The 14,084-nt window shown below is 46.9% G+C and overlaps 1 protein-coding gene across 3 annotated transcripts; it reads left to right on the top strand.

The window, feature by feature from the left end:
• The first annotated feature begins 1,984 nt into the window (after nt 1-1,984).
• Nucleotides 1,985-13,852, top strand: TERF2 (telomeric repeat binding factor 2). 3 transcript variants are annotated; one of them, XM_073308324.2, is made up of 10 exons: nt 1,985-2,211; nt 2,366-2,461; nt 3,895-4,025; nt 5,228-5,314; nt 5,637-5,783; nt 6,983-7,374; nt 8,949-9,191; nt 11,185-11,270; nt 12,184-12,236; nt 12,898-13,852. In XM_073308324.2, exons 1-10 carry the CDS (start codon nt 2,019-2,021, stop codon nt 13,054-13,056), a joined length of 1,587 nt encoding a protein of 528 aa, XP_073164425.1. In that variant the 5' UTR covers nt 1,985-2,018; the 3' UTR covers nt 13,057-13,852. The 3 variants fall into 3 exon arrangements, with proteins under 3 accessions (XP_073164425.1, XP_073164424.1, XP_073164426.1); XM_073308323.2 differs by having other exon boundaries at nt 8,793-9,191; XM_073308325.1 differs by lacking the exons at nt 1,985-2,211; nt 2,366-2,461 and adding an exon at nt 3,144-3,272 and having other exon boundaries at nt 8,793-9,191.
• The last annotated feature ends 232 nt before the right edge of the window (nt 13,853-14,084 follow it).

The following is a 14,084-nucleotide window of genomic DNA, read 5'->3' as shown; positions in this document are numbered from 1 at the left end:
TGTGGACATACCTTAGTAGCACAACTTCAAACTGAGGGTGGTACATAAGCAAGACTCAAACATAGTTCATCCAAGATTATTAATGGGACTCAAAAGGGTGGTGTCAAGGGAAGACAATATTTTCTGGGCCTCTGAGTTGTTGATACTATATTCTGGACAGTTAAGAGAAAAGGTGGTCACTCAATTCCTGCTTTTATATGTTGAAAAAGCTTTTCAATCGTCATTAATTTGTTACTAGCGATTAGGAGAATGCTTTTAGCCAACTTGTAGTTATGTGTATGAGGAAGCTGGAACCAAGGCGATTACAAAGTGTGGAGCCGCTTTTAATCAGGGCACAGGGACCAGGCAGGGGTCGCGGGTCCCCGTCTTTCACTGCTCGGCTCCACAGGACAGAGGAAAGGAAGGCGGCTGATACTCCCGAGGAGTGGGTGGTGGGTACAATAGGCTGAGTGACCCCCAGAGGACCCCGCGGGTGCAGCACCGGGGATGGACTTGGGCCGGTCTGTTTGCAGGCAGGGGCTGTTATCGTGTGGACCAGGCCTGACAACGGGACGGGGAAGGGCTGGACCAGTGATGAGCTGCCAAAATCTCAAGAACGGGTTCCCTCCTCACCCCACGAGGGGGTCGTTGCCCACCCCCGCCCCCCGGGAATCCTGCCCCATCCAACCTCCCTGCATTCCTTGATGCCCCCCCAGGACTCCTGCCCCATCCACCCCCCTCCCCTGACTGCCCCCAGAACTGGGCAGGAGAGTCTCGTGGGCCACCGTAGTGGGTGCCCACCCCTAAGAGCCAAAGGCACCTGCTGGGGGGCGAGGTGGGGAGTCCTGGAGATGCTTACCTGGGGCAACTCCCAGGAAGCATCTGGCAGGTCCCTCTGGCTTCTAGGGGTGGGGGGTGTAGCTGGGGGGGAGCAGGGGGAGCGACCGCTCACCCACTGATCACATCAAAAGTGGCGCCTTAGGCACCGACTCTCTGGGTGCTCCGGGGCTGGAGCCCCCACGGGGAAAATTTGGTGGATGCAGAGCACCCACCGGCAGCTCCCCACCCCACGCTCACCTCCGCTCCTCCCTTGAATATGCTACGCTGACCTGCTCTGCTTCTCCGCGCACCCTCCCCGCGAATCAGCTGTTTGGCGGGAAGCTGGGGAGGGCTGAGAAGCAGGCGGGGGCTTCCTGCTCAGGCCCAGGGAGGTGCAGGTGAGCTTGGGCGGGGAGCGGTTCCCCTGCGCCCCCCCTCCGGGTTATCTGATGCGGCACAGGTGGCCCTCCTTGCACCCTCCCCAGCTCCCTTCCTCCTCCCTGGGCCTGAGTGCGAAGCCGCCTCCTGCTTCTCAGCCTGCCCCAGCTTCCCGCGCGAACAGCTGATTTGCGGGGAGCTGGGGACGGGGGGTGGGGGGCCAGAGAAGCAGAGCGGGGCGGCGCGTTCAGGGGAGGAGGCGGAGCGGAGGTGAGCTGAGGCCGGGCGCGGGCCGGGGAGCTGCTGGTGGGTGCTCTGCAGCCATCAAATTTTCCCCGTGGGTGCTCGAGCCCCGGAGCACCCAGGGAGTCGGCGCCTAAGGCACCACTTATGCCAGTGGTTAAATTTAGAAGCCCTTTTAGAACCAATTGTCACTCGTGGAACAACCGGGTCTCGCGAACCGGCTCCAGCTCACCACTGGGCTGGACCCGCTGGCTAATGTCCGGGCTGCGGGTGGGAGCCGGCTCCCACGCAGAACACGGGCTTAAATCCCCCTCCGCAGGGGCTTTGCGCAACCAGCCGGCCACTGCATGGCTCCTCCAGGCCGGCAGGGGGCGCGCAACGCAGGGCAGGCCGGGAGATCCGGGCGGAGGGTTGCGGGGCATGTTGGGAGCCGCCGGCCGCAGTGCATGCCGGTCGTTGTAGTCGTCCTTGGGCCCCGCTTAGCAATAAGAGGCGGAAGTGTAGGGGGCGCTCGCTTTCCCTCAGGAGGGGAGAGGGCAGCGGCGGGATGCCGTCACTTCCGTCGTGCTGGGCGCGTCACTTCCGAATCCTGGCGCGGGATGGCCGGCGGGCGCGGGCGGGTCTCCCGGAGCCGGCGGGGGCCCATGGCGGCTGGGAAGGGGGCGCTGGGGCTCCGCGCCCCCGAGGAGACGGTGAACCGCTGGGTGCTGCAGTTCTACTTCCACCAGGCCGTGGGGGCCTATCGGGCCCGTCGGTACCAGGACTTCCGCGAGTTCCGCGACGTGATGCAGGGTGAGGGGCCGCCCGGGGAGGGGCCGCCCGGGGAGGGGGCCGGGGCCGGCGCCGGCGCCCGGGCAGGGGGCTCTGGGGTCCAACGGCGGGGCCGGGGGGCGGGCGGTGTTTCTGACTGGGGTGTCCCAAGCTCTGTGTCCTCCTCTCTCTCCAGCTCTGCTGCTGCGGCCCCTGGTTAAGGAGCCTGCGATCTCCCGGCTGCTCCGGATCATGCAGTTTCTTTCAAGAATTGAGGAGGGAGAGAACCTCGGTACGAGAGAAAAGCGCCACAATTCGTCTTACTGGTGCTCAGCCCTGTTCCCAAAACCGCATTCACCTCACTGTATGGCCCCTGCACAGTGCAGCGTGGGACCGTTCTGTTTAAATCAGTCTTTATCTACTGTTTGGCCGAGGAGAACCATCTACTCTGTTCGGATTTTTTAAAATTGGAGTTCAGGTTTGGATAAAGGCCTCTGAAACTTCTGTTGTAATTCCTTGAAATAATCTGCTTGTGGTTTTTTTATTTATAAGGATCATTTCTCCAAAGGAGGGGGCATGGGCCTGATAATAGTAGGGATAGTGCGTCTGACCAGAACCAAAGTAGTCAAAAGTGGCTTTTCTCAAAGGTATCAGAGGGGTAGCCGTGTTAGTCTGGATCTGTAAAAGCAGCAGTCCTGTGGCACCTTATAGACTCATAGACGTATTGGACCATAAGCTTTTGTGGCTGAATACCCACTTCTTCAAATGCATGTCTTCTCAAAGGGTAGTTAATGTGCAGGGTAAACAATCTGGGAAATAACGAAGTAGTTTTCACTCTTTTCAGTTATAGGAATCGAACACTAATAGGTAGAACTTTCAGATTGAAGTACGATTTCTTTTTTATTTTTCTCTTTTTTCCTGTTTAGCATTGTCACTTGAAAGCAACATGTGGGGTAAACTTCAAACATTCTGTTAGTAAGAGCCTAAAACCCAAACAAAAATTTTTGTTTAAGAAAAACCTGGCGTCTTTGCAGGGATTCTGTTTTCTATCTCTGTCATCTGGAACAAAGTCCCTTCTGCTTTCTTTTACAAACAATGTATAGGTAAATCAATTTCATTCTTCATTTCTCCTGTAATAGAACAAGAACACAATGTTTGAGTGAAAACTCTGTGAAGAAGGCTTTGTTTTTGCTTTCACTTGGAATGAAAACCTTAAGTAAAGTAACCACGTATATGAGTCTTAGATCTAGTTGTACTTGAGCAAAACTTAAACTTGGGGATCAAATTTGATCTGACAGCAGTGTCCTTTCAGTATTATGGCAAGAACTTTACTTTTGAATTTCTTGATGTTTGAGCATTTAAACTGCATTAGTATAGTCTTATGTAACTTTTATTCAGTGTGTTAATTCATGATTTTTCTCTTTATAGTATATAGTAAAGCAAACCTCCACATACTCAGCTCACAATGGTTATTGCTTTTAATTTCAAACTCACCAACTGTCATGTTTCTTTTCGAGGATCTCTCATACCTTCGACAACCTTTCTTGATCATAATTGTTTTGTTTGTGCTGTTCTCTGCTTGTCCGTTACTGCAGCATTAGTGGCCTAACTGAGCAAATCTGAGCCTATTTGTTTTGGCTGCTTCCTGTGGAGGATTTCTTGGGCTCAGGTAGATTTGTGTCTGTTTTAAAACCAATAGGAATGAATTGTTTCTTTTAATTGTAGATTGCACCTTTGATACAGAGTCAGAGCTCACCCCTCTTGAATCCGCAATCGGTGTGCTGGAGCTGATTGAAAGAGAATTTCCTGTGTCTGAGGTGGCAATGGAATCTGTTAGAAAAATGGTGAAACAAGCTGTAAGGGTCAAGTTCTCCTTTTTCATTCAAATATTTTAGAGTTTTGTAAGCTTTAATCTAACTAAAAGAAAAAAGCTTCCCTTACACTGAGGGTGGTTGTCCCTTCTCAGGTCTTCTCTCCATCATTTGCCTTACTTCTGGGAGCTTTCCATTGTTAGGAAGATAGTAAGCTATCAGGATCTGTAACTCTATTAAAGGTGAACTGAAAAGCAGAACTTTTCTTTTGCTATTACCATTTTCTCTATTGAATATATTAGAAATAATGCATCCTTTCTCACTTCTTTTTACTGGAGGACCTCTTAAATGTAGAACCAGAATGCTCTTAGAGTCTAAGAATCCCTCCTAAAAACTTGCTATTGCAACTAGTCATCCCCTGCAAACTGGTCTGTTCAATTTGCTGGCCTGGGATAAAGTTTGCATGTATGATATATGTAAAATGTAACTATGATGTTTTATTGCATATTATACTACAATAAACAAACCTGAGGCTACAAGACACTTGCTGAGCCTCATCAAGATGTCTTTGGCACATTTTCTCCCGCTTCCTACACCCACATGCTGTCTACCTTTACTAGTAAGCTCTTTGGGGAGGGGCCACGTCAGCTTCTTTTAGTATTGACATGCCGGGTAACTCTAGTCCTGTAGAAGGCTGTTTGTTTAAAATTAAGCCAAGGAAATTTAGTGAGAACTGATGGGTTCTCAGACTTCAGGGGTGTCCAGCAAAATACTTATTGTAAACGTAGATTAATTGAATGGCACCATACAAATGAAAATCAGGTAACGCAATCCTTAATTGTAACCTTGCATTAATGGGATAGTTAGAAGGGTGTAGTAGGATTTCAGGTTAGCAGCTCATTAAGGTGTTTGCAAATAGCGTTATTTCTATGTTACTTGAATAGCGTTTGGAAGGAACATCACAGACTTTGTTTGCATTTTGCTTTTGCTGTTCATAGAATCATAGAATATCAGGGTTGGAAGGGACCTCAGGAGGTCATCTAGTCCAAGCCCTGCTCAAAGCAGGACCAATCCCCAATATTTGCCCCAGATCCCTAAATGGCCCCCTCAAGGATTGAACTCTCAACGCTGGGTTTAGCAGGCCAATGCTCAAACCACTGAGCTATCCCTCCCCCAACCTGTTTGTGAAGCTGATTTAGGTGATGTGGTTGAATTGCTACAACAGAGATCCTTTTTTTCCTCTCTAGGCTGTTATTGTTTGTATTAAAAAGAGAGAATTTGATAAAGCCTCAAAAATTCTGAAAAAAAACATGGCAAAGGATCCCAGCACCCAGGTGAGTTTGATTATGTGAGTTTTTGGGGCGTGAGATGGAGTATCTTGTTGGCTGTGCAATATGTTCGCAGACATGGATTTCCTTTTCTTTCCTTCTGTCTGCTGCTACCATTGCGTAGTCTGGCACTGAAAGCGAGTGTAGTTGGCAATGCTGACAGACTCCAGACTTTTTGGGCTTTTGCTTCCTAATTTAGATCAGTGTAAATTAGTTGGTAATGTTGTAGTGTCAGTGGGGAAGTCCCCTCTCCACCCAAACCCCCAGCTCCTGTGTTTGTAACTTGTATTATTTGTAGATATTCAGAATGTTCTTGCCTCTTGACTAGAAACTGAGGACAGAGTTGCTCAGCATTATCCGTGAGAAGAATTTGTCTCATATGATGATCCGAAATTTTTCCTACAAGACTTTTCAGCAGAGTGCGTTCCAGTTCTTGGAGACCTACCTGGAGGATTCAGAGCCCTTTCTCTTGACCGTATGTGTCTACCCTGGCTACCCACATTTCAGCCCCACCCAGCTGTCACCCCTCAGGGTCTGCAGAAAAATGGCATGTGATGCATGTCACCTCTAACCCCTCTGTACTCTGTTCAAGGGATACACCCTTAGGTCTCAGGCCTCCAGCTGTCACCTCTCTATAGGCAGAGTCTTGTGACACTCCCCCTTCTGATCTGGGATTTAGGCTTGCATTTCTCTGTGACTATCCCAGCAGTCTGACCTAGCTCCCCACCCCTGGTTTCACTCTTTTTCCTGAAGGACAAGGAACCAGCTGGCCTTCACAAAGCAAAGCACATTTATTTAAGAACAAAAGAATTACACAGGAAAATTTGTCATAAAACCGTAAAGTGCATATTAAGCTTACCAGAAGCCACTCATCTTTCGCATGAGGGTCTGGTAAGAGTCAAAGTCCTTCAGATCCTTCCACTAGGGCTTGCCCTCTTGTTAAAGATTCAGGTCAGTTTTCAGGTCAAGAACAACCCCCCAATCCCCCGCTTTAAGTTCACCTTTTGTACCGAAAGCCTTTCTTTGTTTCCTGGGCCTCTGGAAACTGGTCTGATCCACTATTTGTAAAATCCTTTGGGGTTATACTCAATTGATAGTGTTTACCTGTCCCACCTCCTGTGATTGTAGATACTTGGAGAAACTTGGTGAATCACCTCTGTGCAGTTAGAATACAATCTCTGGCTCACAGAGGTGCAGTTAACTTTTATAATGTTGATACAATGGTCTCAAATTATATGAATTGGAAAGAAGTTACCAATTTGTTACTTTCTTATTGACATGTAATATTTTTGACTTGTACTCAGAAGTCAGATACAGATGTCTGGCTCTAAAGTTTTGGGACCAGAGCACCAAGGGAATAAATTTTTAGCATTTAAAATTCAGACCCTCTCTTGAGGTTCCATGCTGTAAAATTACTTGGTCATTATTATAATTCTTAATCAAGGTAACTTAACTCTGCACATATAACTACTACAGAACACCTGACAAATGACCGCAGTTGTTATCTTATCTCCAATATACCAAATAGTACCTTGACCATAGAACAGCAAATAATTGCAGGGAATGTGCACTTAATTAATTAATTAATGTTCCATGCCTGTGGAATGGGAGTAAAATAAATGCAGTTCCATGGAGTTCTCTTTGTAATTATTATGCGCTTTCTTCCTGTCAAAGATGGCGAAAAACACTTTGAATTCAGAATATATTGATGAAACTAAGAAGCTGGCATTAGGTCCAGACTCTGTGGAAGTAGCTAAGCAACCACCAGCGGTGGCTCCAGACTCTGTGGAAGTAGCTAAGCAACCACCAGCGGAGGCTCCAGACTCTGTGGAAGTAGCTAAGCAACCACCAGCGGAGGCTCCAGACTCTGTGGAAGTAGCTAAGCAACCACCAGCGGTGGCTCCAGACTCTGTGGAAGTAGCTAAGCAACCACCAGCGGTGGCTCCAGACTCTGTGGAAGTAGCTAAGCAACCACCAGCGGAGGCTCCAGACTCTGTGGAAGTAGCTAAGCAACCACCAGCGGCGGCTCCAGACTCTGTGGAAATGTCTTCAAAGGACTCTGGGAGGTGAGCAGCGATGGTGATGCATTCGCAATGTGGAGAGGAAATCTGGCCACATATGGTGGATGAAGTTTGCCAGAATTTTGCTTCTGAATTATAGCACCCACTGCTTTCACTGTGTGCAGGCAGCTATAATTTTTTGCCATGTGCCAATGCAGTGGTGCTGCCCCAGGGGCTACTACTTTAGGATTTTTCACCAGGCTGTCTATCTCTGAATTAAAATGTTGATCTTTTTTCTGAAGAGTACCCTAGTGAGTGTTTGGATTAAAGGAAGGGAAGGAGTCCCCTTGTGACAGGTGGTGAATGAGAGAGGGTCTTATGTTTACAGAAGGGTTTTGGTGTGTCCGTGGTTCAGAGGACATAGGTTTGGTTAATGGCATTTAGTTTGGCATTCTTTGGAGGGATAAAACAGATGAATGCTGTGATCTGAGGTGTCTATAGTAGCCGATGCTGAAAATGCGAAGGTCGGGGCAGGCTGCAAAAAGGAGAGCATGTTCTCCCAAAACTGGTGGTTAACACTGAAGTTAGATTCACCAACTAGTCCCAAACTGTGCTCCTGATCTCCCAGGATGGTTATCAAAAAGCTAAAAAAGAAATCACACAGCCCCCTTTATTGTATTCCAGTTCTCTGGCTCCCAATCAGCAAATAGTGAGAAGTTTTTTAAAACTCTGTTCAGCACACAGAATGTTCTTCTGATTCCCCAAAGGGCCAGCCACATTGCCAGATCAGTACTAGTCTGTATCTTACCCAAAATACCACACTGCCAGTGAATCCTTTAGTATCTAAAACTAAAGGTTTTATTATAAAAGAAAAGAACGAGAAGAGAGTTGTTAAATGGTCAAAGCAGTCAAATTTACTGTCCATTTTGATCAATTTCATGGCCAGAAGGTTTTAAAATTAGTCAATTTCATGTTTTTAGATATTTACACCTGACATTTCCTGGTGTTGTAACCATGGGAGCCCTGACCCCAAAGGGGACTGTGGAAGGGGGGAAGGGAGAGAGGATTGCCACCAGCACTTCTGCGCTGCCTTCAGAGCTGGGCTCTGAAGTCAGCAGCCATAGAGCTTCCTGCAGCTGGGAGAGGTACCCGGAGGTGGGTCTGACCTCCCCCTGAAAGTGGCCATGCTGGGGAAGAGGAAGTCCCATCCCTGACAGGACAGGACTAGCAGCTGGAGCCTGGTGCATGGGAGCGGTCCCTGGTTGGGGTACTCCCAGCCCTGTCTCTCCCCGTCCCCTCCAATAGCTAGATTTCACGGGGGAAGGTCTGATTTCATGGTCTGTGATGTGCTTTTGCATGGATGTGAATTTGGTAGGAGCTTAGCTGTGTGGCAGAGTGAGGGGAGCAGCTGTGATTTTAGTGAAGTAGAGCATTGTATTGTTGAAATTGTTGATGTAACCTGCTTAGCTTCATTTATTTTACAGGCAACCGCCTGGAACTGTAACAACATTTGGGATTTCTGCTCTGAGAGAAGCTTTCAAGACCTTGTCAAATTCCCAAGATTCTGATGCAGCCTTTACCAAACTGGATGAAACAGACTTTTCTTTCCCCAAGCAATTGTCCCCTTCTGTATCCCACAGACTCAAGAGGCACAGAGAAGAGGAGAATCCACCCTTGGAGACCTCTGAGACCTCAGACATACCTAAATCACCCCCAAAGAGTAAACGCTTGTTGACTATAAGCAGACTGATTATGGAGCAGGACAGCCAGAGTACTGAGCTGAGTGAGACTCCAGACTCATCCCAGGAGCCGGTGGTATCTTCTGCATTCAGGACTCTTGTTCGAAAGCCACATGTTCAGCGTGTGTCTTCCAGAAGTCCCAAGTATGAAGCATATCTGTGACACTGAGTATTCTAATGCAGACACAATGCTTTGAGAACATATAGCTAACATTGCTACATTAAACAATATAACCTTATCTGAGCAAAACTAGAAAGTTAAAAATCCCTCCCTTTTGCAAAAATGTGGAAATGGATAGTTTAAAGCAAATGTTCTGTTACTCCTGTAGATCATACATGTGGTTAGCAATGTGGGAAATGGGAAAGCTCACCTCCTACGTTCCAATAACCTTAATGCTGACCCTTGACATCCTTGCAAACTGCTTCTCAGTGTATGCATTTGACTATGTAAATCTGCAGTTAGTAATACACAGGTTGGAGTTTGTGGGTATGTTTTGTGGGACAGATTAAGGTAAATTTTCATGTCAGTGATGAATTTAAACCATGTAGGAATTTTAAGAGTAATAGAATATTGATGCAAGTTACTTTAATTCTTCCACACTTGTTTTGTACCTTGTATATGTATTGTATGACTTAGCTGCAAGTTAAACGGGGGAGTGGATGGATGTGTGGGAACAAAGAGTTCTCTGGAGCCAGGCTTCTGGGATGCATGTTTTCTGCAGGACTTGATGAGGGTGTAGCAGGGTTCCCTTCTAATGCATCTTGGAGGCTGTGCAGACGAGGGCCTCTGCTTTTGCACATGTAAGGCGGTACTGTGGATCTGCAGGAATGAAACAGCAGGGAATTCCCTTTCCTGAGCAGTACTTGGGTTCCCCAGGAGAGATGAGGCAAACGTGGTAGTTCCATAAAGTTCTCAGACTTAGGAGCACTTCAGGGTACTGATTGCAGAGTAGACCCTACCGAGCTGCATGAAGTTTCATGCTTGAAAAGAGACACGTTGAGAGCATAGCATTTCAGGTTTTATATGCTTAAAATGTTAAGTGCCAAAGCGCTAAAATGCTCGGAAGTTGACCGCCACCAGCGTAAAATGTTCTGTGCAGTTCAGTAGGGTCAGCTGATCCCAGTGCCCTGCGGCGCGCCCAAGATTGGCATGTTTCCAGTGCTCCCGGACTCCCTGTCTCTTGCCTTTCGTTGTTGACGAAGACCCTAGCTCGGTTGCAATGCTTTAAGTGGCAGTGGTGCTGATGGTGATGGCTATTGGTGACAAAGGATATCAACTTTTGCTTCAGAAGTTTAGCTTCAAACCTTCCCCTGCCCAAACGCTCATATACACCTGTGTGAAAACGCTTGCGTGCTGCCAAGGCGACGGAATGCACAAGCGTACCACTAACAACAGGGAGCGTTTGTCTTCATGTAGTTGCTGTAATATGAAAACTAATCAATTTGCAACATATTTTAAATACACCTGATTTCAGCTGAATCTTCTGTAAGGAGTTGAGTACATGCATGTGAGCAAGAGAAATAAGGAACATAATTGGTTTGGAACCAGCTGGCCTTGCTTATAGTAAAAATTTCATAGCAGCCTTGTGGAGCATATGACCCTTGCTAAGTGTTCCTGCCCCATTCCATTGTCTCTTTCATGCCACATGCACGGCACCTTCTTGGCAGCTCAGGTGTTTGTATCAGTTTGCAGCAACTGCTTAATTCTGACCTAGTTGGCTCTCAGTTGCTTCTTGTGTGTTATACAGGGATCTGTTAAGATCCAAAGAGAACCTCCTGTAGTTATTAAAATGGCACTGAGTGGCTTTGAATGCCAGACATACACATGGCACCCTTTACCTACAAACCAGTCCAATGGCAGTGAACTGAGATGCATGTGTTGTGAAGGTGAAGCAAACATACATAATCCAGCTGTCAGGCAAGCTCCCACATTTCCCAGTGCTGCACACTGATCTTAGTCTTCACTCATTGGAACAAGGTGGTCCTGGACCATTTTACCAATGGCCTCTATGTAATTAGTCAGTGGTCTGTGGTCCTTTTGGATGTTTGATTTAGCTGTCTGCAGTGACTGTCACTTCAGCCCTCATTAATCAGGCTGGCTTGTTGCAATTAAAATGTGTGTGTTGTGTGTTTTCAGACCACTGAAAGCAAGATGGAACACCTCGAATGGGCAAGAAGAAAAGGACACTTGGAGTGAGGAAGATGAGCTCTTCCTGGACAAGAGTAAGTATGCTATTTTTAAAAAAAGAAAAGGAGTACTTGTGGCACCTTAGAGACTAACCAATTTATTTGAGCATTTAATTCCTGGTCCCAGCCATGCTGTTGGCCCTGGGGCAGTCTGCTGCCTTGAATACTTGACAGAAACCAAAAGACTAGAAATCCCATAACCCAGGAAAGCTTGGGCCTATGGTTGCTGTTATAGGACTGCAGCAATGGAGATGATGTCCTTTCTTAGGCAGGCCCGAACAATGGGAAGCTGCTAAATCCATTGTGTACCTGATCGTGGAACATCTAGCAAGTACCCTCTCATTACAGTTTCAGACCTGAGATAAAACTACCTGTCAGTCATTGTCTGCTATTCTAGTTTGAGACCCAGCCCAAAAGCAGTTCCATCCCGTTAACAGCTGTAGGGTGGCAGATCAGCATTTGCTGGCTTTTTTCAAAAGATGTAATTAATTCCACCTCAGACTTTTCTCCTGGATGCTGTTTAACAGCTGGGATCTTCCCTGCTTGGACCTGAACATGGTTCCATTTATGAACAGGGATTTCTATTGAGGAAGCTTTTGGATCAGACTGTCTTTTTTTTCTTTTTTTCTCCTTAGACACATTTGCTAACCTGAGACAAGTGTAATTCCTTTTGACTCAGTCTTAGTTATGTTTCTTTAGTTACACTTCTTATGAGGTAACCAGGGCTTGGATCAGAATGGCCAACTGTCCCTTCAATACATGGAATTCTAGCAGCTAGAGGAAGTAAAGGCATTTGTTTCTGTTTTCCATACCCTGGCCAAGGGTGTTCCCCTGGTGGCCATGCCGCGCTCTCCCTGTAATCGAACAGGCTAAAGCCAGTTTCTCTGGGAGATGCATGCACAGCAGAAGGTGGATGCTGAAATATGACTCTTCTTGGTTTATTTTTCAGGGTCCCCTGGGAGAAATAGCCACAGCTCTTCAATCCTCGGTTCCAAGAAGCAGGTAATATAGAGCCCTCCAGCTCTGTTCAGCAGCCCAAAGCAGGACTCTGCAGGGGTAGTGAAGCAATGAAGCAATAGCAAAGATTGGGAGGGGGAAATCCCTTTTGCTGTTCAGAGATTTCTACGCCTCTGGAATCAGCTCAGTTAGAAGAGTCCAAGTGATTGATGCACACTGAATGGAGAACTCTCCCAGATGCTGCACTGACAGATGATATTTACTCAGGGACTGGAGTACCTTGATCAATGCTTGCGTTATCTAAGCGTTGAACTTACGAGGGGGTGAGTTGGGTTGCACAGATCTTTAAATTGGGAGGGCCTGGCTTAAGTTTGTCCACTAAAAGCCAGGAAAGTGGTAGAGGCCTAAAATACTGGTGTGCAGCTTATCCTGGCTGGCATCTGCTTCCTGAACCGCTCAGCAGGTAAGTCAGCTAAAGAGGCGAAGAACCAGAACACACTCTATAAACCACATAATTCCTAAATAAGCCTGCAGCTAGTATTGAAAATATAAATACACTTTCGGGAGGTGTCGGGGTTGTAAGAACTATGTTATAAGAAGGTGCTGATAGTATGGATGAAAGGGGGACCAAGGAGGCTAAGAAGCTGTTAGTGCAGAAGTGATAGGACCTGTGCTGTAAGAGTCACTCCTTGTTCTTCTTTTGCAGAGGTGGACGGTACAGGAAAGCGAATGGATCAGAGAAGGAGTGAAGAAGTTTGGAGAAGGGAACTGGAAAATCATTTGCAAAAAGTTCCCCTTTGAGAACCGCACCTCAGTGATGATCAAGGATCGCTGGCGGACCATGAAAAAGCTGGGACTCCACTGAAAACAGGAGTTGAGGAACTCTTCGAGTGACACTTGCTCTCATTTCTCTCCAAAAGATGGACGAAAGCAACACCTGCCATGGGAGGAAGGTTGTAGTCCTCTTCCTAGCAATGTGACAGGAATGATGTGGAGAATTGTCATGGCTGCTTGGCAGAGCTGAATGCTACAGCTGGAAGAAGCAAAGTTTAACTAGAGTTTGGGAAACCTTCCTAGTTCTTGTATTTAGCTGGAGTCACTAAATTTAGATCTTTGTCTGTCAACAGAAGCAAGGCAGCCTGAGTAACTATGGAAATAGTCTTGCAGTAGAAGTGCTACAATACTGACATTTTGTATATGTTCAGAAACAGTGAGGACTCTGGCAGCCTTTGCCCTGTGAGTGTTAGAGCTGGAACCTGAGTGGACTGTAACTGGGATCACGGCTTTCTCTACTCAGGTGTTGGTTGAATGGCAGGGTAATCCTGTCACTGACTGTTTTATCTCTATTAATATTCTTAAACCAATTGTGAATCACTTGGCTGATCTCCATTTGCCCGTCAGCCCCTTCGAGAGGGGAAAGCAGTGGTGTAGGAGCTGTTGCTGAGTTGCACCGGCAGAAGTCTGGCTTTTTGGCCAGGGATCTGGCATTTGTTTCCACGATTCTCTGCTTTGTATATTTTTATATTGAGTGGGGATTTCTTCCTCCACATTTTTTTGATGCTTTAAAAATAGATGTTTTTTCTTTGTGCTCATTAGTTTCTAGAATGTTTGGAGCCAGATGTCACCAAGTTAAAAGTTAGTGTTCAGTTGGTTTGACTTTGTGTTTGAGTTGCCTCCTTCTTTGCAAAATTCCCTTCCTTCTGTCTGTTTCCTGGTAGTGCATTATCTCTGAAAGGTCTCTGGGGATCTCTGGCAGGCACCAGACATGCCTTGCCTTCTAGTGCAAAATCCAATCCCATGTCTAAACCCATCGTGTAAAATAAAGCAGTTCCTGTGTTGGATATAACAATTGCAACAAATTTGATTTGCATCTCCCCAGCATTCTCTCCTCAG

This window comes from Lepidochelys kempii, chromosome 12, assembly GCF_965140285.1.
Source record: "Lepidochelys kempii isolate rLepKem1 chromosome 12, rLepKem1.hap1, whole genome shotgun sequence".
Taxonomy (NCBI): Eukaryota; Metazoa; Chordata; order Testudines; family Cheloniidae; genus Lepidochelys; species Lepidochelys kempii.
Note: the sequence above shows the minus strand (reverse complement) of the source record. Positions and strands in the feature narration are given on the sequence as shown.